The 24,395-nt window shown below is 36.3% G+C and overlaps 1 protein-coding gene across 6 annotated transcripts in view; it reads right to left on the bottom strand.

Annotated features, from left to right (window-relative positions):
- The window catches only part of POSTN (periostin), a 35,665-nt gene extending 14,943 nt beyond the window's left edge, over positions 1 to 20,722 (bottom strand). Inside the window, exons 1-16 of one of the 6 annotated variants that reach the window (XM_070471317.1) lie at positions 20,509 to 20,722; positions 19,128 to 19,226; positions 15,956 to 16,025; positions 13,794 to 13,952; positions 10,853 to 11,017; positions 9,826 to 9,972; positions 9,141 to 9,282; positions 7,830 to 8,042; positions 6,875 to 7,009; positions 5,563 to 5,711; positions 3,353 to 3,489; positions 2,655 to 2,785; positions 2,017 to 2,147; positions 1,808 to 1,910; positions 1,633 to 1,700; positions 589 to 634 (exon numbers count right to left, since the gene is read on the bottom strand). In XM_070471317.1, coding sequence (XP_070327418.1) covers positions 589 to 634; positions 1,633 to 1,700; positions 1,808 to 1,910; positions 2,017 to 2,147; positions 2,655 to 2,785; positions 3,353 to 3,489; positions 5,563 to 5,711; positions 6,875 to 7,009; positions 7,830 to 8,042; positions 9,141 to 9,282; positions 9,826 to 9,972; positions 10,853 to 11,017; positions 13,794 to 13,952; positions 15,956 to 16,025; positions 19,128 to 19,226; positions 20,509 to 20,627 — 2,014 coding nt within the window. In that variant the 5' untranslated portion in view covers positions 20,628 to 20,722. The remainder of the gene's footprint in view (positions 1 to 588; positions 635 to 1,632; positions 1,701 to 1,807; positions 1,911 to 2,016; positions 2,148 to 2,654; positions 2,786 to 3,352; positions 3,490 to 5,562; positions 5,712 to 6,874; positions 7,010 to 7,829; positions 8,043 to 9,140; positions 9,283 to 9,825; positions 9,973 to 10,852; positions 11,018 to 13,793; positions 13,953 to 15,955; positions 16,026 to 19,127; positions 19,227 to 20,508) is intronic. The other 5 variants (XM_070471321.1, XM_070471318.1, XM_070471319.1 and 2 more) reach the window with 5 other exon arrangements.
- Between the last annotated feature and the right edge of the window lie 3,673 nt (positions 20,723 to 24,395).

The following is a 24,395-nucleotide window of genomic DNA, read 5'->3' as shown; positions in this document are numbered from 1 at the left end:
ATGAAACCTTTACCATGGTTAAGAAGTAGAGGTTTAATTTTGATAATCTGGTAGAATCAGGAATAAAAGAAACCTTGGGATCTAGAAACTCTAGGTTTATCACCTGACAATGTTTTTGTTTCTTCATCCAATTTTGAATGGGGAGAGTTTTCTGAACCATCAGCCCATAAATGTTAGAATTCTCTGACAGCCTGCTCTTAGATAGCTGAGGTCTTGAGAGTGGAATGAGCTAGAAATGTTTAACAATATTATTTCTATTTCCACACATTTGAATTTTCAGATAGCTCTGGAATGCATGTTAGCTATCTCTCCCCTATATGTTTATATGACTTTTTTCCCTTGCATCTTTGCCATGCTAGCGATTGTATCAAGCTGTGAGTGAAGAAGTGGTTCACTGGAGTTGAAGAGTATAGTCAAGGCTGAAAGGTCTCCTCCAGACTGCAAGCCCTGTTTCAAGTGGGTTGAGATTTGCCATTGTTTGGAATTCTAAATACCAGATTATCAATCATCTCAGTAAACACAAAGAAAATTATTGTTTTTTTTGACATCTTGCCACGTATATGTGACAAATATTCATTATGTACTTACTGTAGACAGTTATAGGGATTTCTTTGAAGGTACTGCCACGAACAAACTGAAAATAAATATTTATATTTAGTAACATGAAATGTAGTCATTGCACTAACATGAAATGTCATCACTATATTGACAAAATCTTGGCACCATGACTTTTAATTCTCACTAAAGAAGTGAAACTACTGTTACATTTAGTAAAAATGAAGTCTCCATATGTCACCTTCAAATTTCCTGCTATTGGGCAAGATGGCAAAAAATGGCTGGATTTGTTACTCAGAGTTTTAAAAATTATAAAATAGCAAATCCCAAATTAAATGTTTATTAAATAATATTTCATATGTTGTCAGGTACTTTAACCCTACTAATATTCAACCCAGTGTTTATTCCCCAATATTCCTTTGCCTTTAACTATTGTGCTGTGTGCTTAGTCGCTCAGTCATGCCCCACTCTTTGCAACCTTATGGCCTCTAGCCCGCCAGGCTCCTCAGTATATGGGGATTCTCCAGGCAAGAATATTGGAGTGGGTTGCCATGCCCTCCTCCAGGGGATCTTCCGAGCCCAGATCTCCTGCATTGCAGGCGGATTCTTTACCATGTGAACAGCTAGGGAGACCCTAACTATTGTGGTTAGTGACAATTTCTTACAAGTAAATATCTTGCCCTTATACTCTGTAGCAAAAATATTTGATGATAGAAAAATTACTGCTTTTATCTACATGTCCCATCTTCCCTGATGGATTGTAAACTATTGAAGAAATGATGCCAATGGTGTATAATCAACAACGAGCAGTGTACTCAGGGTATATTTACTTGTTAATATATACATTTCTATTTTTTTATGTTAAACCTGCAATGTCTGTTAAACACATTAGAAACATATGCAATAGCCAGGCTCCTCTGTCCATGGAATTCTCTAGGCAAGAATACTGGAGTGGGTTGCTATTTCCTTCTCCAGGGGATCTTCCTGGCCCAAGAATCAAACCCAGGTCTCCTGCATTGCAGGCAAATTCTTTACCAACTGAGTTACAAGGAGAGCACTACGCAATAACATCTGTACCTTAATTTGGATGTATTTGATCAGTTTATTAAGTATTTCTAGCAGCTGATCATTTCCAACAGGTGTGTCTGTGAAGAGGAATATAAAATAAATGTTGTAAAAATCAGTGAAATAAAAATCTAGGTTTCTATTGAAAAAGATTTATTTTTCATTAATCAGTTCAATAATTACCAACCTGCTGGATAAAGGAGTTTATCTACGACATGAATGACACCATTTGTTGTCATGATGTCAGATTCTTTTGATTTCAGTTCATTTACCAGAAGTGTATCATTTACCTGTTAAAACAGGGGATAATGTCAATGGGAAATTTAATGAAATATGAACATTAGGATAATTAAATACTGGATTAACATTCTCATAGATATATTCTAGAGAACTTACTCCTTTCAGATAGATTTTACTTCCTTGTGTGGTCTTTAAAATGTTAGTAACACCAGGTTCAAAACCTTTTCCAATGAAAACTCCTGGTGTCAGGTGATAAAGGATGATGTTTTGAAGAGCATTTTTGTCCCCTAGGAGAAAAATATATATATTTATTTAATAGTATGTCATATATTTTGACATTTTGATATTATGATGACTAATGGGAAAATATTTCTTTGTGTTTATTTTTTTCCACATTGTAATTTCTCATAATGTCATTGTTCTCTCAAGGCAGTATCAATGCTATATCAAAACATAGTCTCTTCAATCAGTTCAATCAAAATATTATCCACCTTACTGGAGGAAAAAAATCAAATTATTTTTTGAAATTGTGGCTATTTCCTTCTTCACCTCACTGTGTGGCCTTTAATAGAGATGACATAAGTGATTATCTAGCCCCACAACATGATGGTAAGCAGTTATTTGAGAACACCAATGAGGGAACCTCTTTCTAAGTGGAATAAAAGGTGAGGAAGGCTAGCCATGAATATGAAAGAGGGAACTTTGGGGGACCGACATCTAGGCCAGAACGCTTGAGGAAGAAATGAGATCATGAAATCAAGGGGTAAATACATCTGGTGTTCACTTCTACTCACGAATCAGAATTTCCTTTTCTTCATTAGTCATTCCCTTAAAGGCATCATTGGTTGGTACAAATAAGGTCCAATCTCCAGGCTGTGTTAGGAGCTCTTTCAAGTCTGCAGCTTCAAGTAGACTGAGGAAGATGCTAGGCAGGAAGGACACATGTTTATTAGACTTAGTCTAGGTGAGCCTACCAACCATGCCTGAAATACAATAGAATCCCTATATGTGGAAGAACGAGAAAATGGCTCATACACTTTCATATGTTTCAAATGAAATTTACTGTTAAAGGTTTATCATAGGGAAATTATTTAAATATATGTATGAGTTTTAAATTTCCAAACCTCTGTTTGCTCCCTGTAACACTTGATGAAGTCACATTTGGTAACAAAATAGAAGCATTTGTTCATTTAATATTCTGCAAAATAGTCTTTGCTAATATATACTATCATTTTTTAAAAACATAATTATAAAAATTTGCAAGGAGTAGTTCAGTCTATTAGATTGGTTTTTGTTTGTCTTTTACTCACCAAATCATATTATGTAAGAAAACTAGTGTTAAGAACATATTTTAAGTTTGAAAACATTTGTATAAGCTTCTTATTCTAAATTCCATTCTCAGCAATACTGAATACTGAATGCATTTTGGAATACTTACTGTGAAATAAAACTATGCCAAAAGGTCTTATTCTCCTGTGGAGGTGAAGCTTACCTGAAGCGCTTATCTTGTTTCAGTTTTTCATGGAGGGATTTCTCTGCTGGTTTGATGATCTCTCGGAATATGTGAATGGCACCATTTCTTCCTTGCTTGCTTCCTCTCACCATGCATGAATTTTCAATGCAGACAGCCTAGCAAAGAAAAGAAAGATACAACTGTGCATTTCCTTATTTGAAATTCCCTATGTGGAAGAAACTCCCTAATAAAATTTCTGGATGGTTTCTTCTAAAACGTCTCTAGACTTCTGATGCCAGAAGAAACAGTTTCTCTCCTCTGTCTTTAACATCTTGTACCATCTGATCTGGGCTTCTCTGGTAGCTCAGCTGGTTAAGAATCTGCCTGCAATGCAAAAGACCCCAGTTCTTTTCCTGGGTGGAGAAGGGATCGGCTACCCACTCTAGTATTCATGGGCTTCCTTGGTGGCTCCGATGGTAAAGAATTCACCTGCAATGTGGGAGACCTGGGCTCGGTTCCTGAGTTTGGTAGATTCCCCGGAGGATGGCATGGCAACCCACTCCAGTATTCTTGCCGGAAGAATCCCCATGGACAGAGGAGCCTGGTGGTCTGCAGACCACGGGGTCGCAAAAAGTCGGACACAGCTGAGTGACAGCACACCGTCTGACCTCACTCATCTTATTCAACCAGGTTTTCTACTATTAGGCAAGCTACTGTGTGTAGGGCAAATAGTATTGTCAGTTGTTGTTGCTCAGGTGCTAAGTCATGTCTGACTCTTTGCGACCCCATGGACTGCAGCATGCCAGGCCTCCCTGTCCTTCACTATCTTCAAGATATTGCTCAAACTCATGTCTATTGAGTCGGTGATGCCAAAGCAATTCCATATAATTCTACTTCTGTGTTTTCTGTCATTCCTCTTCAGGTTCTACTCATTCTTTCAGACCCTTTCTAGTAAATTTCTTTAACCATGAAGTTTAATGACTTCACTGCCTCTTATGATCTTTACTATATATCACTATGGCATGGCATGTGTGCTTAGTCGTGACCAACTCTTTGCTACCCCATGGGTTGTAGTCCACCGAGCTTGTCTGTCCATGGAATTTTCCAGGCAAGTATACTGGAGTGGGTTGCCATTTCCTACTCCAGAGGATCGTCCCAACCCAGGGATCAAAAAACACAGTTCTTGTGTCTCCTGCAATGGCAGGCAAATTCTTCACCAGTGGCAGCACCTGGGAAGCCACTATATATTACCACTATAGCCACTATATATGGGGAAGCCCATATATTACAAAATATTGCTGTATTTTCTATGTAAATATTTACTGTATTGATGGTAAGGCCCTATCAGTTATAAGTTAAATTACTGGTTAAGTTATAGCACTTTGAACAAAAATAATGTTTATATATGTACCATTTAGAATGCAGCACGTTTTCTGTTTTGTTTTTGTATTTTTGCCTGTACCACACATCATGTAGGATCTCAGTTTCCTCATCAGAGATTGAACCCACGCCCCCTGTGTTGGAAGCACAGAGTCTTAACTACTGGACCACCAGGGAAGTTCCTTCCGTATCATTTAAAAAGTGTGTCTTGACCTTGTGGAACTATGGTATGAAAATGCTGAGTCATGTTTGGTTCTAGGTCATCTTTGACTTATGAATTCTTTTTAGCTGTAACTGCAAGGTTGCCTGGAAAGAAACTGAAAAGCACCACTTGTCAAACTGTAATTTTGATAAGCAATATTTTCTAGAAATTTTTCCTCAGATAAGGCACATTAGAACCATTTTATAGAAATCTTTATATACCTATAAAAGTTTATCATGAAACTGATTCAAAAGAGATTTAGTTGGTGAATGGTGACTGTACAGTCGAAGATCATTCTAAATATTTGACTCAGTATAAAAATTACCATGTAAACAGTAAAGTACGGTACTCTATGAAACAAAAAGCTTATTTTAAAGGGGTTTTAGTGATTTATGGGATTGAAACAATGCTTTAGAAAAAGTTATTTATGATGAAACAAGTGCAAATTGTTTTTTATTAGTTATTAATACATAGCACTTTCATATAGTTTCCTCATAGTCTTTTCAAACATGCTACTCACTTCTCTGATCTTCCTATGAATATTTACTACTAAAATCATGTTAGTAAAATTCTGAGGAACATTTGTTATAAGAACAGTCTTTGAGAAGGGCATATCTTTTGACATGTATGTCAGTGTGGATATTTTATCGCGTTCCGATTCACTTACTGTACGGTACACGAAGACTCTGAGCTGTTTGCCTCCAATGGTCTCAAGTTTTTGTCCATTGTAAAGCTCATTAAGGCCAACTTTTACTTTCAATATATGATTCTGTAGAATTAATTTAAGAAGGCGCTGATCCATGCTCAGAGTATCATCTATAAGTAAATTCATTACAAAAGAATGTTATTTTATTTAAAAAGCATTACAGTTTCCCCTGTAAGAGAAAATCATGAAAATGGAAAATCCCTAATGTTATAGATCTTAAGGATCCTACACTTATATATGAGTTGATTGAATACTGAAGGCTAGAAACTCTATGCTCCATGAGCTATTTCATCAAATGATTACATGATTCCAAGCAGTCCAGACAACAGGTTACATATCAGTGAGGACAACATGGTTTTGTGTGGTTATTGATAAGGGTTAAACTTTAAACTCTAAGGCTGGCCAAGATTTTCTCTGAGATTTTCTCTGGAAATATATTTCCAGATATTCCTTGGAATTTGATGTCCACTAGTCACATGAAAAACAACTGATGAATCATTTGTAAATTTACTTTAATTTCTGGAGAGAGAGCTGGCAAATCATGTAACCTCTTAAAGTTGGCTTAGTGTCAACAAGTTACAGACCTTATTATTACAAAAAGGGAAAACAGCATTTTTTAGAATTTGAATTTTCTTATTAATAACTTTCTATGTTACAATCTAATATTTGGAAAAACATGAAAAATAATGATGATTATTTTTTCATTGTTAAATTTTGCCTAACAATTCACAATATGTCTTGTGAAGTCATTGTTTCTGGGAAAAAAAAGTAATATTGTATTACTCTAACCACAGTTTTTGAATAGCAGCTACAAGATCAAATACTTGTAATAATAGTTCACATCATAATATAGAAGTATATCATATTCTCCTGTTTTTATTTTCTCATAATTTGATACCTTACTTTCAAATTCTGAGTTGCAGAATGCACCTATGTATAATGTTGGTGTTAAACAAATCAAATTTATTTTTCTTAAGATCTGTTAATATATCCATTATGTGTGCTGGAAATATGATCAGGTTCACAGAAAAACTGAAGACCCCTATCACAAAATTTCACTTCCAGTAGGCCATTACCTATTATAATGAAATGTTTTGAAATAAAGGACATTTTAATAAAAACAGAACTAATTCATTGTATATGTAGCCAGTGAAGAAACTAATCAACACCTCATGAAAGATCTATTATTTCTTAGCAGACAGTCATGGTGAAGGGAAAAGAAAAAAGGTGTGTAGGGGTGGGAAGAGCTGGAATGGCAGTGGCCGATACATACCAGAAAATGCATTATTCACAGGTGCCAGCAAAGTGTATTCTCCATCTGGCCTCAGAGCAGATGCCAAGCCTAATTGGGCCACAAGGTCTGTGAAAGTGGTTTGCTGATTTCCAGCCAGCTCAATAACTTGTTTGGCTGTAAAATAAACCATGACCATTCAAACAATGTCATCGTTGTTATTACCATCATCATGAAATTAGTAAATCAGTTCTTGGCTGTTTCCATAAGCTATTTGCTGTACTAGCAATGTGATAAGAAGTCTTGCCTTTCCCTAGTAAGAGAGTTCCAGCTTTCCTTTTTTGGGGGGGCGTGGTGGTGGTGAAGGGGTTAATAACCAAAGAATTTCAGAAGGAAAATATCTTTCTGATTTCATGCTTTTCAGTTTTCTTCAATTGTCTATTGCTCATCCCTTGTCTCTCTGCTCTTGTGAGGGCCATAGCTCTTTCATTTATCCCAAGGAAACCTTTTGGTTATATCTTTCCTTCCATTTTTAAGAAAAACTCTGGCACTCTAAGAATCTTTGATGATATTAGATATTAGAAACTCTGGAAAGCCAGGGCCTATTGCACTGGCATGACCATGAGTACACAAGCTACCTATTTAGGACTCAGCTCACTGTTAGTTGTTTGTTTGTTTGTTTTTTTAAATATTTTATTGAGGAAAACATCAAACATATACAAAAGTAGACAGAATAGAATGGTAAACTCTTATGTAGCTATGACCCAGCTATAGGCATGTCCATTTGACCAGGGGTCAGCAAGTTATCACCTAAAAGCCAGGTCTAGCCCACTACTTGTTTTTATAAATAAAGTTTTATTGGGCCACATCACTGTTAGCTTTGTTTGTGCTTCACATGGCATTCTTCATACTGCACATTTATTTCTTATAGGCCTATTCTTTAGACATCATAATTGATAAACAACAGTAGGTAGAAGAATGGGAAACTGTTGCTCACCAGAATCAGGAATCAGGACCTGATCAATCAAATGGATGACACCATTATTTGTCACAATATCTTTTTTGTTCACCATTTTGATTCCATTTACTGTTATGCTGTCACCATCACATCCTATCTCAATGGTGTTTCCTTCCAGGGTCTCAAAGACGGCTCCTCCCATGATAGCCTCTGAACACTGGAGGGTGTTTAGAATGTGGTACTTCATGAGAGCTAGAGGATGAAGGAAAAAGAACATGCTTTTGGATCAAGGAAAATAGCATTTGACTCTTAATAGATGTATTTCATTGTGGAACAAAGTGTTCCTTAGAGATAGAATGCATATATAAGACCTTAGTATTGACCTAAGGTTTTAAAATTTTGTTTGCTCTCAGAATGGTCTTTTTCATCAACTCTACAGTAAAATTAACTCAGTTTGGTAGGAAATAAGCAGAAAAGAAGATCAACTGCATGACATTATTTGTATAGTTCTAGAAAATGTGTTAGATCAAGTTCCATTTATCATAAGAAAATAATTTCTGATGGAAACTCAAGAATAATTTCTCCTTTAAGAAAGCCTTCAAAGTTATTTGTTAGTGATACCTGTTGCAAACACCCAAGTAGTATCTTGCTTTAACTACTCATGACAGCTGAACAGGCAGAGTTTACTTTATTGAGCTTCACTTTTGTGTGTTTTGCAGATAGTGTGCTTTTTTCAAATTGGAGGTTTGTGGCAGCCCTAAAGACAACATCTAGAAAGTAGCCAAAGCAAAGATGGTTTCTTGAAAGACTTCAGAAGTGATCTGTGCCTAAACGGTATTATGTCTATATTTTCACCAAAATATCTCATCATAAATTGGTTAAGCATGTTTACGGTATGCTGCATAAGAAAAATGTGCTAGTCACAATGTAAAATCTAGTTGAAACTATCAATAAAAAGGGAGTCTGGAAAGAAGCCAAATTCTCTGTATGAATAAGTAGTGACCAAAGATAACCATGGAATTTTCTCCACTAACTTCAGTGTAAATTTAGAATTAAAACCATTGAATAATATATATACAATATTAAACTTTCATGATCTAATATTTCAACACTTTCTAATTATTTTTAATGCCTGCTACTTATTTACTTGAAAGCAGTGCAGAAATATATGATCTTTAGGATACCCTGAGTATTTAATTACTTGGATTATTAAATTAATTATTTAATTACGTTGTCTACTCTTTCAAAGATTTTATTTTCAAAATGATAATATTACAGGACTTAATCTTTTTTTCATTTCCTTTTCTTGGGATCCTGGGAGGCTTCTCATAGACAAAGACACTTACATACCTTCTGAAGCCACTTTGTCTCCCATGATCCTTTCTAGAACTCCTCGTGGAAGTTTCTCAAAAGCTTCATTGGTGGGAGCAAAGAGTGTGAAGTGACCATCTCTCCCAAGCGTTTCCAATATATCGGATGTGATGGCAGCTGCCTGAAACACAAATGTGCTTTTCAGAGGCTTGCATGTTGCAAATTCAGAAAAAAGTTACAAGACACTCAGTCTAGGCTGACACAAGAGAGTTGACCCTATAGAAAGCTGTAGAAGTTATATCCTACTCTTCTTATATCTTTAAAAAAATTTTTTTCTTTTTTTTTGCACAACCAACCATGTTATTTCGAACTTTCTACAAACTGTATACTAGATGGGAAATTCTGCTAATGCCTGTGTGACTGAAGCAATATCCAGCAGTTAGTGTAATAACTGATGGACACATTCTAAATGTGCTCAACACACTTCAGTCACATAACTAATCATTCTTTATTATGTCCACATAAATATTATTCTTTCATATGAGAAGACGTGTTCTTCTGTGTAAAATGAAAGCCTTTTCATTTCAAGAAATACACTGCTTATGTGTCTGCCAGAATTGACAGTCTTATTAATGAATAGCTTTTTATTATTTTTTTAGAATCTGATGGGGAAGAGGAGAATTTCAGTGGTCCAAAACAATCTGCTGCTACTTCTTGGACTTACCCTAAAAGATGAGAGCTCATCTTCTGCTTCAATGAAGTCCTGAATTGAGGTGCCAATTTGTGTAAGGACACGGTCAATGACATGCACAACGCCATTTGTTGCAATCTGGTTCCCATGGATGATTCGAGCACAGTTCACAGTGACAACCTGAAATTATTTGAGAAAATCAAATTGCAGAAATCACAGCTGTCTGTTGACCATTGAGACTGCATGCCCATTTCCCATGTCTCAAGTTTATTGGTAAATGTAACATAAAAGAACTGACATTCTGAATATAAATGCTGAGGATGAAGACTTACAAATTGCTATGTCTAAAAAAAAAAACCCCACAAAAGAATCCAAAAGCTAAGAGAAAATGCAACTAGTTGAGAACCCAGTTATACTTAACATGTCTAGAAACATAAAGCAAAAACATTTTTTTTGAATTATTGTTTTTATTGCTCTTTCTTTTATAGAGATAGTCACACACTATTTCTAATGTAGGCCAAGCTCTGAGACAGAAACAATTATTACATAAATATAATCAGTTCTATTTCAGTGATTTCCTGAATATTGCTTCATCACTGACCCTTTCTGTCCCTGGAAATCTGACTGTTGGAAGAGCCCCATGACCTTGTTGGAAGTTTCCCACAAAGATGTTATCAAAACATGCTTATCAAAACCCACAAAAATCTTAATGAGTATAGTAGCTAGGGGATGAATAAAAGAATTTTCATTCTCTGATTATTCTCTGATAAATTCTTATTCTTTATTTTTCTCTTATTATTGACTATTCAAACACATCAACTAATAAAATTACGCTTTGTGGAACATTTAAGTCTACTGTCAACAAACTGTCAATTTAACTTCTTCCTTGCCAACACTCTTTGGTAGAAATCAGTTACTGAATTGGAAATTCACATGCTTTACATGTAAGGAAAAGTTTACTCACTGACATTTTATTATTTCTGTAAACCTTATATAAAGGTCATAGAAAAAATTAGGGGCAGTGTTATTGATAAATGTACCTTTTATTAAATAAACTTACCCCATTAGGATAATGGTTAATGAAGAGCCCCAAGTTGTTATACATTGAAGGGATAATCATGCCATTTTTCAAGTCTTTGGTCAACATTCTCTTATTAACCATGTGACTGTGTAAAGCATTCAGTAATTCAACATTCACATTGCTCTCCAGACCTCTCCGGATATCCTAGGAAAAATTGAAATGGCAGAAATTTATTTTATTATAGTTAATTATTAAAATGCCTATAATCACAGTTTCTACTCTCTTATTATTTTCTCATTCAATTACCTAGATGGTCAAAACAAATTGAAATGAATAACTTAAAATTATATTATTTCAATTGATTAAGAAATTTTGTAAGTACAGGTAGTCAGTAAAGTCTTCCAAATCTTATAGAGTATTTGGACATTTTTAGAGACAAAACAAAATTTTTAATGAATATTTTGATGGAGAGATGCTCTTGCTGTCAAGGCATAGGGGATATGAAATTATCAGATATTTAAAATTTTAGGGTGGGAAAAATTTAAAATGGCATTATATTTGTATACATACAGTATTGTAATTTTAATGTGTTTTATGTTTATTCTATAACATTCAAGAATTCAGCCATCCTGTACCTTTCATTTATCTACTATCATATACTATATTCAGTGTTATGAGAAATACAATGATAAGTAAGGTGAAATCTTAATCTTTGTGGTACTTATCCTATGTGTGTGCATGTTAAGTCTCTTCAGTTGTGTCTGACTCTTTGAGACCCTATAGACTGTAGCCCACTAGGCTGCTCTGTCCATGGGATTCTCCAGGTAAGAACACTGGAGCGGGTTGCCATGCCCTCCTCCAGGGTATCTTCCTGACCCAGGGATTAAACCCATGTCTCTTGCGTCTCCTGCATTGGCAAGCAGGTTCTTTACCACTAGCGCCACCTGAGAAGCCCACGTATCCTATAGTGAAGTCGCTCAGTCATGTCCGACTCTTTGCCTACCAGGCTTCTCTGTCCATGGGATTTTCCAGGCAATAGTACTGGAGTGGATTGCCATTTCCTTCTGCACATATCCTATAGCAGCTGGTAAATATAAGCATAATTAGATAAAGGACGGATGGAGAAAAAAGTGCTTTTGAGGTCAAGTGAAAATGGCCAGCAATTCAAAATTTGGAGACAGGTCATGGAGGATAAGTAGATAGGGTAGGAATGGTGTGGTGATCTTTCTAAGTCCAACTGCTGGCACAGAAAGCAGAAGTTGTCCAGTGTGGTTTTATGTTTCTCAGATAATAGAGAGACATTTTAGATAAGTGTATGGGACAATGACATGGAAGACCTTAATTCCCAAGCAAAGAGTAAATTAAACTGGCAATAGGGAGCCTTAAGCCACTTTTGTGGCATTAGAATATAATGATTAGCCTGGCTTTAAGAAGGTTAATCTGGTGGCAATGCATAACAGAAGGAGAGTATGATGAGGATGAAAAATGAGCTGTTGATGACTAATAGTAGTTTCTAAGAACTGAAGAGGGAAGCAGTAAGGATGACTCATAATTTTAAAGTTTGAACTCTGAGATTGGGGTTGCCAGTTACGGAAACAGCAGAAAAGCAGTTTTTGATGGGGAGAAAGTGGCATCTGTTTTGGATAACAGTTTGTTTAAAGATACAGACAGTGTATCGAAGGAGAAATATTAAGACAGGTGTTCGAAATATTCTCCTGGGGATCCAGTAACACAGACTTCATGGTTCTATGCATTAAGTGAAAGCTGAAGCCATCTGAAATGCATATGAACTGCAGAGTTCCTAGAAGAGACTTTAATAAGACCCATTCTTAAGACAAGGAAGAAGAGGAGTCTGCAAAAAGGGCCAGAAGGGTGGTTAGAGATATGGTCAAAGACAACCGGAAGAGGGAAAGTTCTGTATTTGCAAGCAAGTAACCTCACAGTTAATGTATCAAGGTAAAATCTCAAAGAATCTACCTAAGTTTTACTAAATACTATATAACTCATGAGTTTGAGCAAGCTCTGGGAGTTGGTGATGGACAGGGGAGCCTGGCATGCTGCAGTCCATGGGGTTGCAAAGAGGCGGACATGACTGAGTGACTGAACTGAACTGACATGACTCTAGTAGTAACTTTCAATTCATCGTCATATCAGATAGAAAGTAGGAATATATTTCTATACCAGTTATATAGATCTGGATATTAAGTCATAACTTAGTGTGCTATAAATCAGACTATGCATTAAAAAATGTGAAAATTAAATGTATCATTTACAACCCTTCATTTAAATATCCATACATACTTATGTCAGTCTCTGAACAGTCATACATATTTATATGCAATTAAAATGATAAATATATATATAAAATACACCTTATTAAAAATAACATTTCAAGAGGCTTCTTAACTTGCCTTTATACAAGATATATCATCTAAAATTACCTATAATTCTCCACAATCAAAAGGGAAAGAGAAAAGAAGTAAAATGGAATAATAATAAGTGCTTGTTCAATCTACTATTGGTTTGCCTTTTTTGTTATTAGTCCATGAGCCTGCTGGGCTGTTATTCCATTCATGGAGGTACTAAAATGATATGTTCCTTTTTTTTTTTTTTTGCATGTTCATTCATGTCCAACTCTTTGCAACCTCATGGACTGTATGTAGCCTGCCAGGGTCCTCTGTCCGTGGGATTTTTCCAGGCAAGAATACTGGAATGGGTTGCTATTTCCTCCTCCGGGGGATCTTCCCATTGCAGGGATCGAACCCACATCTCCTGCACTGGCAGGCATATTCTTTACCACTGAGCCACTTTTTCCTTACCCTCAATTAAGGAGCATCCTTAATACCCTCATCCTTTTATGTATCATCATATATGCACAGCAGAAAGATATACAATTTCTATTAATTTATAAGTTAATAAATCAATTGAAATAATGTAACAATAACAGCAGAAGTTATATTCACTAAAAATAATGAATTACAGAATCCAGGTTGTCCCAAGCTTCGTTACTCGGTGCGAAGTAAGTGAATGATCCCTTTCCTTCGATCTCCTCCCTCAGTTTTGAGACATCAGAATAGCGCTGTGTGGTGGTAGCTCCCACAATGCCCAGGGTTCCATAAACATGGTCAATAGGGCAACACTGAAATAATCAAGAGATGAATAAGTACTTAGGAGAAAATGTCAAAAATGTTATTTTACAATGATTTAACCTTTACAAGAAGTCCCTCAAGATATTTAACTGATGATTTTAGCAACACAAGTCTATGAATCATCAGTTTTGTATGAAAGTTGCCTTTTGAATGTCAAGTGATAAAGTCCTATTGTTGTTGCTCTTCACTCCCTCAGTTCCGTCCGACTGTGACCCAATGGATTGCAGCATGCCAGGCTTCCCTGTCCTTCAGTGTCTCTTGGAGTTTTCTCAAACTCATGTCCATTGGTTTGGTGATGCTATCTAACCATCTCATCTTCTGCCACCCCCATCTTGTTTTGCCTTCAATCTTTCCTAGCATTAGGGTCTTGCAGGCTCCTCTGTCCATGGATTTTTTAGGCAAGAATACTGGTGTGTGTTGCCATTTCCTACTCCAGGGGATCTTCCCAACCCAGGGATTGAACCTGCATCTCTTGTGTCTCTTTCACTGGCAGGCAGATTCTTTACCACTGGCACCATCTAGGAAGCCCCAAAGTACTTATCCTTTGTGTTGAAGGTCAATGAATTTTAAATTATTATCCTAGTTTAATGTTTTATCTATTTAGTTGTTAAATCTGCTATGTCTATAAGGGTTCAATCACAATTATCACTAACTATCTTTGATAATTGCATTAAAAAAAATTTCCTCACTTCTCTCTGAGAGTGGCCAAGGTAATATTTTTTTTCATGTTGGCTTAAAGCTCCTAAGTAGTATAATATGGTAGGTGTCAGGACCATAATTACGTAGATTTGGGTCCCTGAAAGAAATGTGTAGACCTACTTCTTTTCATCATAATTTCAGGAAGAAAATAGATTAAAATATCTAACACTTCCAGAATATATCTCCTGAACTTCAGAATGAAAATTAATATATGAATGTTAACCTTTAGGTTGGGTATAGCCAACTTACTCTTCATGACCTTATTTGAAGTTTAGTATGATTTGGATCATATCACAGGAGAAATGATTCTTATCTTTGTGACAATAGAAAGAACAAGTATGCAATTAGTAAATTAAATTAAATTTAAAGACACCCCAACAGAATGGGGAAAATGAGTCCAAATTAACAGGTTAAATACCTCAAGGTTCCATGTAAGTCCTGTGCCTAAGTTGAAAAAACAAATCCCTGTGGAAGACTTGATTTGATAGTATTCATATAAAACAGACCACTAATCTATATTAATTAATTAAAAATTCAACATGAGCTAATGGCATAACATGGGTACCAATGACATCAACAAAAGTTCAGGAGCTCCCTACACGGACGTATTTGTTTTAATATTCTCTCCACTGCCTGGATACACATGAGTTGTAGACACCAGTTTTGAATCACAATAAAAAAAAAAAGACTGGATTAGAGGTTTCCCATGTGTTGCTGTTCATGACAGTAAGGGCTCCAAAGTCTAGATCCCACTCAAACTGTGGGAGATGAGCCCACAGAAAGGAAGATTCTATTGGGGAAGAGAGAGTAGCTGGAGGACGGGTGCGATGACTTGTGTTAAATATTTTAATGGCTGTCATCTCAAAGAGGAAATAGATGAACTATTTTTTTCTGTAGTTGGCGAGTTACAGGAAACCAACTTTCAGTATGAAGAATCTTATAAAATCAGAGCTGTTGAGCTGTTGAATCAGAAAAGATGATGCCTTGCCAAGTAGTCAGCTCATGTTTCTAGACAAGTTCAAAGAAAGGGATTTTGTAGTGGGGATCTTTGTCTTGAAGGAATGTTGAACTAATTTAAATTTGGAATAAACATCTGTTGTCCAGCATCCAGTGTACAAGATGTATGTTTTCATGCTTTATTGCCAAGATAAACTAGTGATTAAGATATGGAGAATATATCTTGGATTTATCATACTGCTAAACACACACACACACATATTGGCTTCTCTAAAAGCTAATTCAACTCTTTTTCCTTACACAAGACAAGTTTTTCATTTAATTCTATAATTGAAACATTACCTGCTGGGCAGCCTTTCATTCCTTCCATCCTCATATAACCAGGGCAGCATTCATATAACACAGTCCTATACATTGGAAGAAAATTAATATTAAAATGGAGGCACTGCGTAGGATACATTTTGACAAAGTTAACAAAACATATCATTTATTGCCATGACTTATTGATAATTTAGATATCAAGTTTGTTGTTTGTTTATGACATTGTTTAGTTGCTAAGTTGTGTCTGACTCTTTGCAACCCCATGAAACAGCAGGCCAGGCTTCCCTGTCCTTCACTATCTCCCTAAGTTTGCTCAAACTCAAGTCCATTGAGTGGGTGATGCATCCAACCATCTCATCCTCTGTTGCCCCCTTCTCTTCCTGCCTTCAATCTTTCCCAGTATAAGGGTTTTGTCTAATGAGTTGGCTCTTCACATCAGGTGGCCAAGGTATTGGAGCTTCAAGCATAAATCCTTCCAATGAATATTCAGGGTTGATTTCCTTTAGGATGGACTAGTTTGATCTCCTTGATGTCCAAGGAACTTTAAAGAGTTCTCTCCAGCACCACAATTCAAAAGCATCAGTTCTGTGCTCAGCCTTCTTGATGGTCCAACTCTCACATCTGCACGTGATTACTGGAAAAACCATTGCTTTGACCTTTTATGACATTAAGGTATTTATATGAGTTTCATTTCTCATTAGCCTCATGGCATGGTGGAAAACTTCCAGGATCGTGGAGTCAGAATGAAGTTTGGTTCCCAGTTCCACTACCTAGTAGATGTGTGACCTTGAGCAAATCATTTAATACATTTCTATCAACTGATACATAAGTTCCTAAAGATGACTTTGGAATTTTTAGCAGCTGCAAGCAGATGGCAAATCAGGCATACTTCCTGTCAATATTATTGATTTCTTTGGTTATTTAAAACTAGCTACTAGCATTTACATTTGTTCCAGAGCATAGATGTCAATATGTTTGTGAAAATGAAGTTAACAGAAATAAACTAATGTAATAAATCAAAGAAGACATGTTTTATTTCTGGTAAAAAGCCAGACTTCAAAGCAGAAGTTTTTTTTAATGGAAAGCAAGAAGGATTCTTGGCATATGCCTTGTACAAGACTTGGCATCTCTAATATGTTTAGAGGATTAAAGTAAGATTATATCAGACTTCCTTAACTTCCAGGAAGGGTGTAATAAAGATTTCCCTTAAATGTTTCAGAAAGCAGGTCCTTTCTTATGTAGTTAGTGTGCATTCCAAATAAGCCTCATGGTAACCAAGAATATAAAGAACAAAGGGAGAAGAATCCAGAGCTTTGGCATTCCCAACTGGGGCCTGACCTAAATCATGGCCAGGATCCTTGTAACCACTGGCTTACATTATAATTGTGTGAATAACTCATAAGTCTAGCAGATGTCTGCAAACTAATAGGAATAATGTCCCGGTCAAGAAGTAACATTAGTTACAGTTATATTAAGCCAATGTGTGGGAAGAGGCAGCAGTGTCCTGTGGGGTCCTAAACTTGGTTATTATAGGGAGTCCAGCTAAGGCTCTGTGTTTTGAATACATGATTCTTAGTAGAAATAAAGATAACCCTATGCACTTTAAATAGGTATCTGTTTATACCTCCTTTTCCCACCAGCGTATATCCAATTTGCTTAAAATAATTTAAACTTAAGGATGACTAATATTATGAGTTAGAGTTATTTAGTAACTTCACATTTGTTCATTCATTTTACCTCCAGAGCTTCCCTGGTGGCTCAGACGGTAAAGCGTCTGACTACAATGCGGGAGACCTGGGTTCAATCCCTGGGTTGGGAAGATCCCCTGGAGAAGGGAATGGCAACCCACTCCAGTATTCTTGCCTGGAAAATCCCATGGATGGAGAACCCTGGTAGGCCATAGTCCATGGGGTAGCAAAGAGTCGAACTTGATTGAGCGACTTCACTTTCTTTTACTTTCTTTACCTTCAGAAAATGAGTTAAATTCACATTTCATAGGTAAAGCAATGAAGACTCCAAAAGGTTATGTGATTTAGTATTTGTAACCAATATTATTAAGTTAGGAATATATTTTTAACAATACCCTAATCCTTTCACCTATTTAGGGTATCTTAAGTTTAATGATGATGTGTCTCCCATATTGTGGTTCTCAGGGTATCCTTCACTGAAGGTGGGGTCCAAATTAATAGGAAGCAGGCAGGAGCCATTTCCACTGTTTTCTTGACCGAGGATGACATCTCTGACCTTTTTGATCTGGTAACTTGCTCTATCTAGAACTCAGCTCCTCCATCTTAAAATGAAGAATTTGCCAATATGTATTAATTGATTAAACCAATAAGCTATCAAGTAATAAAAAATGTTTTCCAATTTTAAGTTAATCAGTGAAACAGATAACTAAATTGAGGAGTAATCATCTTTTTTGGTTATCGAAATAGTAGGTATAGTGGTGGGCTTCCATTATCACCTTTGGAGACTCTGAGAATCTGACAGTTTGGGATAGAGTGACTGGATTAAATGAAAAGATGAAACTTGAATCTTTTCCAACTTTAATCTTTGATGAAAACTCTGGGGTAAAGTGGAGAATTTTAGATAATTTCTAAATGACTGGAGGCAAGCAATCTTACCTTAAAATCCTGACCTTTCAGATCAATCTGATCCTCTGGCCCATTTTTTATAAAATGAGAAAACTGAGACACTGAGGTTAATTGACTTGCCCAAAATAAAAGAAGCCAAACCAGGAGGAGAAATGACGTAGTCAAACTCTCAGTGATTCCATTCAAACTCTCAGCGATTCTACACCAAGTCACATGGCCAGGGGCCATTTCCTTTTCCAGGGGATATCCTGACCCAGGGATCAAACCTAGGTCTCCTATATCACAGGCAGATTCTTTGCCAACTGAGCCACCAGGAAGCCCTAAAGAGGCCAAACCAGGAGTAGAAATGACATAGTCAAACCATTAGTGCTTCTATAGCAGGTCACATGGCCAGTGCCATAGATTCAGGAATAAAGTTAGTTTTCTGAATACAGGGAGAAATACAGGGGAAATTTATTCCCAGTGATCCATTTTTTTTAAGCTCCCAATTTTGGAAAGTATTTTCAGAACAATGTGTCTTTCTGTCCAAAGAAAGCCATGGGCATTGCAGTGTTGTCTTTGGAAGCGGCACATTAAAGAAAAGATGAGACTTACGTTTTTTTCCCACAGATGGCACCTTGATACCAGTTCCTGCAGGTACTGAAGTATTTCTTTTTGGTGCCCAAAATCTGTTGAAGGGCACAGACATTTGGACTGGGAGACAGAAGTAAGGAAAGAGCGTTAATGTCATAACATTAACAAATAGCTTTTCATATCTGTAGGTCAGGTGGTTAAAAACAAAGAAAGAAAAAGAAAAAGTTAATATGTGGCTTAGATTTTCAAAGATGTGACTCTAGTCATGGACAGATCTCATTCTTGATCCAATCCTACTGAGTCATTACAAAAACTAACTGTGAGAGACAGAGAGGAAATTGTACACCTCTGGGAATACAATGCCAGTATTTCAGAAGTAAATAGATTTTAACAATATGTTTCTTACTACTTTTAATAGTAGGTAATGCCCTGACCCTTCTAAACCAAACATGTACTCACTTAGGGCATGGGAGTGGCTTCACGGCCCTGGAACAATGACAGATCAGACAGCAAAATAGACAAGTTTTACTAAGTCCCAAGATACTGTACTCTGTAATTTTCTAGGTAAGCAGTCGTAGAAGTAAGTGAATGCTAAGATTAACTTAAATAATATGGCTGCCCAAAGGAAAATTTATTTCTTTGCCTGGAAGTAATTAGATTAAAACATTCTTTGCCAGAATTTTAAGTGTTTTTCTCCATTAAAGAGATGTGAGTCTTATTTGCTCTGTAAAGCAAGGGAACTTGGAAGCATGATGAAAAATTCTCTGAGACATAGGCAGCAGTGCCGTGATCCATTTCAAAAATTAACACTAAATGCTTGGTTAAGTTACTAAATTGTCTGATAACTTTAAGAAACTCAGTTGTAGTTTTTTCTATGAAATCAAGTTATTACAAATTTTACAGAATGCAAAATTTAAAAGCATTCTTAAATGCTTCAAAAAACTTCAGAAAACTTGTTACATTATATATTGTTTAATTTTCATACATAAATGAAATTTTCCCTAACATAATGTGAGGTATTTCAAAGCTGTTTATGTAAAGAGAGCCTCTGGCTACAGATTCTTTAATTTTGAAAATCCCATTCTGGAAATTTAGAGGGAAATAAAACACTAATAAACTGAATCATAAAGAAATGCCCTGTTAAATGTTGTTAATTAGACTAAAATCTTGCAATGTTTCATAAAAAAAGCAATTATACACAAATTATTTGGACAGTAATTTTTAAAGTTTAAGACATGTGCATAAACCACAGATTACTCATTTGTTCCTTTTTCTTATTACAAATAAGTAGGAAAAAAAACCCCCGAGGTATAAATAAGAAACTTTATGTAGAAATATACATACAACAAGCTAAGGGGGGTGGGGGTGGGGAAAGGTTTATAAAATCAAACCACTGACTTACCCCTGATCCCGTCCCCTGATACGGCTGTGAGCCAAGATCTTGTCGTAGTGACCATTGGCATTTGCAGGGTTAACAACCAACAGCAGGAACAGAGAGAATACTGGTAAGAAGGGAATCATCTTTAGTCTCTCCGTTGCAGTTAGTTCACGAAGAGAACTGGCAGTGGGCTTTGGAGAGCTCAGAGCTTATATACATGTCAGAGTTCTGGGAGGGAGCTCTGTATCAACCTGGGAATCTGAACTCTCTCCAAAAGGCATCAGCAACTTCAAGTTGCCAGCTAAAATCCGCTTTTGTCAGTTGTGTTTGCTGAGTACACTGAGCCTCTTTTTTCTTCTCATGCTCCAAAAGATATTTATTTTTGTATGATTTATCTTTCTCTTTATTTTACTTCCTGACTCATTTCAGGTTCATATTTCCATCTTATTCGCTTGTAAGTTAGAGGATTTTTATGGGAAATGATTTTGTTTAGATGTTAAGGATCATTCTGTCATCCATACCTTTCAGAGTCCCTGTCCCCGTGCTCAATGAGAGCTTGATTGGATCTTATCACATCTTGTCATATTCAGTTCACAGCCAAACTGAAAGGTTATTATTTTTCACCAGTAAGCAAAGGTAGATCTAAGTCTGATAATCACAAGGCAGTAATGACTACTGATTAAAAACAAACCTTGTCCAGATATAAACTTTCACAGAGTATGAGATTCGAATTTTAACTTGATGATGAAACATACAGGAGGGATCATATTTTCACTAAACTGGGGGGATACCTCCTGTTTCACTTCTACTATCAGATGTCAAGGCATAGATAGAGTTAACACACATCCAGTTCTGGCAAGTGTCCCTCACTGTTGAAATGAAGCAGCAAAGGAAAACCATGTTTGCTCTGTTGTGTTTTTCCTTACACACAGGGCATGATGTTGATCATCTCTAGTCAGCACATCCATTGGTAACCACAGGTCAAAAGCATGCCCTTTTGGAAACCACTATTACCAATCTAACCTAAAGGGAATAATGCAATATGTGTTAAGAAACAGGGGCATTGCCGGAATTCTGCTGCTTCTGTTTTATCAAGAGTAACTAAAGTCTCAATGTTACGCAGTGCCTAGCCAAGAGAATATCCACTCTCACCACCCCATATATGATATGGCAAATGTTCAGAATGCTTTGGGTGAAAGAAATCTAAACATTAGAAGTCAACAATTACCTGAAATAACTGCAGTTTCCCCAGATAAATAAGTCACACATTATCCTACAGTAAAAGTGTAATTCAAATGCATTCTTGTTGCAAAGTATCCCTCCTATAATGGTCCATCAGAGTCGATTCCCCACTGGCAATGTAGAGAAATCTGAGACTGACTCTGTGTTGCCCAGTTGGATGGGCTTTTAGGGGGGACTGGAATGGGCCAGAGAGGATTCCAAGGACCAGGAGAATTATATTAAGCTTGCTATAGGATTTTGTCTTGGGGCACTGAAATAATTCTGCAATGTGCTGCTAGTTTATTAAGAAAGCATACAGTGAAATATTAAATTCTAAAATATGTTTAGAGGCTTCTTTTCAATTTGAAAACCTTGATATTAAGGTATAGAAGATGCAAGAGGAATTCAGAAGGAGAACTGGAAAGAAGATGGTAAGAAGTAAATTATATGCTTTCCCTGGTCCTTCGTGGGAAGGAGAATTAACCTATCACTTATGTTCCTCTGAATGGAATTATTTTAATTTTTATTTTTATGCCACTGGTTTGCTTTATATAGTAGGTTTCTATTACCCTTATGTTGTACAAATAGTAGGTGATCAGTAATTGCTTATTGAGTAGGATGGAAAGGCTTTTACGAAAATAAGTTCTAATATCAATATATTAGCTATTAGATTATTAATAACATAGTTATATAAAAGTCTTCAATTCTAGACTGGTGAGGCATTATAATGTAGCTTGAGTATCTTAAGATATAATGGTGGAATTTTGGAATTATAGAGAAACAGATCAAACTCAGAATACAGAAACCTCTCCAACATCATCACTGTAAATATTAATAGTTATCACTCTTTACTGAGATGCTCCCTGCGATTAATGCAACCCTTTTAATTTTAGACAGCTATAACTATTAATAAGCACTTTTGCGATGAAGCTGAAATCTACTCATATCTAATGGGGCTTGATTGGAGAAGGACTGAGGTATTCAGTGGAGGATATAAACTTGGTTAATATGTATCAAGAGTAAAAGATTTATTTAAATCTGGTCCAGAATGATAATACATAAACTTATGAAGATAGGCGTTAAAGCAAAATTAATAATATTTTGTTGTTACCTACTTTCTTAACAATGCCTATAAATGGAAAATATATTGATTATTTTCAAGAATAATTTTGGAGTATGTGTTCCTGTGACCACAATTTTATCCATTGGAATCAATGGCTTCCATTCATCCTGATTCCTTCAGTGGTACAAATGGACAAATAATTGCATGAAAAAAGTTGTGAAAATGGAAAGGCATTAATATTTCAAAAGGCGACTGTTCTCTTCTGAAAGGAGTTAGAGATTTACTTTTTGTAAGAAGCATGATATATGTTCATATTTTAAAAAGAGGGTTCTTAAATCTTTCTTTTCAGAGTTTTAAATAATTGGGTCTCAAATGAAGCCATCCTGAGCATTCTATTTGGAACTTGTAAAAGTCCCATGGATGTCAACACATGCTAGCCCTCAACAAATATTTACATTCAGGATGAGTAATGCCATCAAAGAGGATCTTGAAAATGAGGACCAGATTGTACATCTAAATTACATGTAAATTTAGAGGTTGAAGAACATTCCAAGAGAAAGAACATTTAGGGTAAAAAAAAAAGCACTGCAACTTAAAATGCTGAGCTTAGCCCAGAAGTGTGATATTATAAGACATTATATAGTGGAAGGAAGTCCAAGCAACTACTTTAGCCAGCATCCTGGCTTTAAGGAAGCTAATAATGGAACTGTGGTTCATCAACAACTTGGTGTAGGGTGAGGGAAGGAGATAGTTCCAGAGAATGAGAAGAAAACATTGTCCAAGCTGTAGGGAAAAGATTTTAAAATCTTGAGAGCAACACAATTCTCTCCTTTCAGGGAAGTCACCAAGGGTTAATCTCTTGCTTTCTCTCCACACAGGACCCTTATTCTTCTGTTTCATGAAAGGATCCTGCCCCTGTGTTGGCTACATAATTTTCTTAGCAGTCTGGAGGAAAATTGAAACCTTGGCAATCGTCTGACTTTCAGGGATGCAGAGCCTGACCTGGAAATGTAAGTCATTACAGAAAAAGAAATGAATTATTATGCAAACAAATAAAAATAATGTGTCTGAAAGAGATGTTTGTTTCTAACTACCAGGATGCTAATTTACTGGCAGTTTGCAAATTATCAGGTGGGTCACTGTAGAGGCCCTGTAGCCTCTGGAGTCTGTGATGTGATTAAAGTATTGTGCTTATTATCACCAGCATGTGAAAAGTGTTTGTCCCTCAGTGGTGTTCTGCTCTTGGCGACCCCATGGACTGTGGCCTGCCAGACTTCTCCATGTCTATGGAATTCTCCAGGCGAGAGTACTAGAGTGGGTTGCCATTCCCTTCTCCAGGGAATCTTCCCAACCCAGGGATGGAACGCAGGTCTCCTGCATTGCAGGCAGATTCTTTACTGTTTGAGACGCCAGGGAAGCCCTATCACCAGCATATAACCAACATTAAACTTATTCTGCACGCTCTAGGATTGGACACGGCCTATGGATTCAACAAACCTAGATCCTCAAGCCAAGAGCAGGTTTTTTAAAAATAGAATATCCTTGGTATTGCATGATCTGGAGTGACCAATAACTGAATCGAATTATCCAATAATTTAAAATCCCGTTTTGTTTTCTTTTTATTTTT

Source organism: Odocoileus virginianus, chromosome 8, assembly GCF_023699985.2.
Source record: "Odocoileus virginianus isolate 20LAN1187 ecotype Illinois chromosome 8, Ovbor_1.2, whole genome shotgun sequence".
In the NCBI taxonomy this organism is placed as follows: domain Eukaryota; kingdom Metazoa; phylum Chordata; class Mammalia; order Artiodactyla; family Cervidae; genus Odocoileus; species Odocoileus virginianus.
The sequence above is the reverse complement of the archived record's forward strand: the minus strand, read 5'-3'. Positions and strand labels throughout refer to the sequence as shown.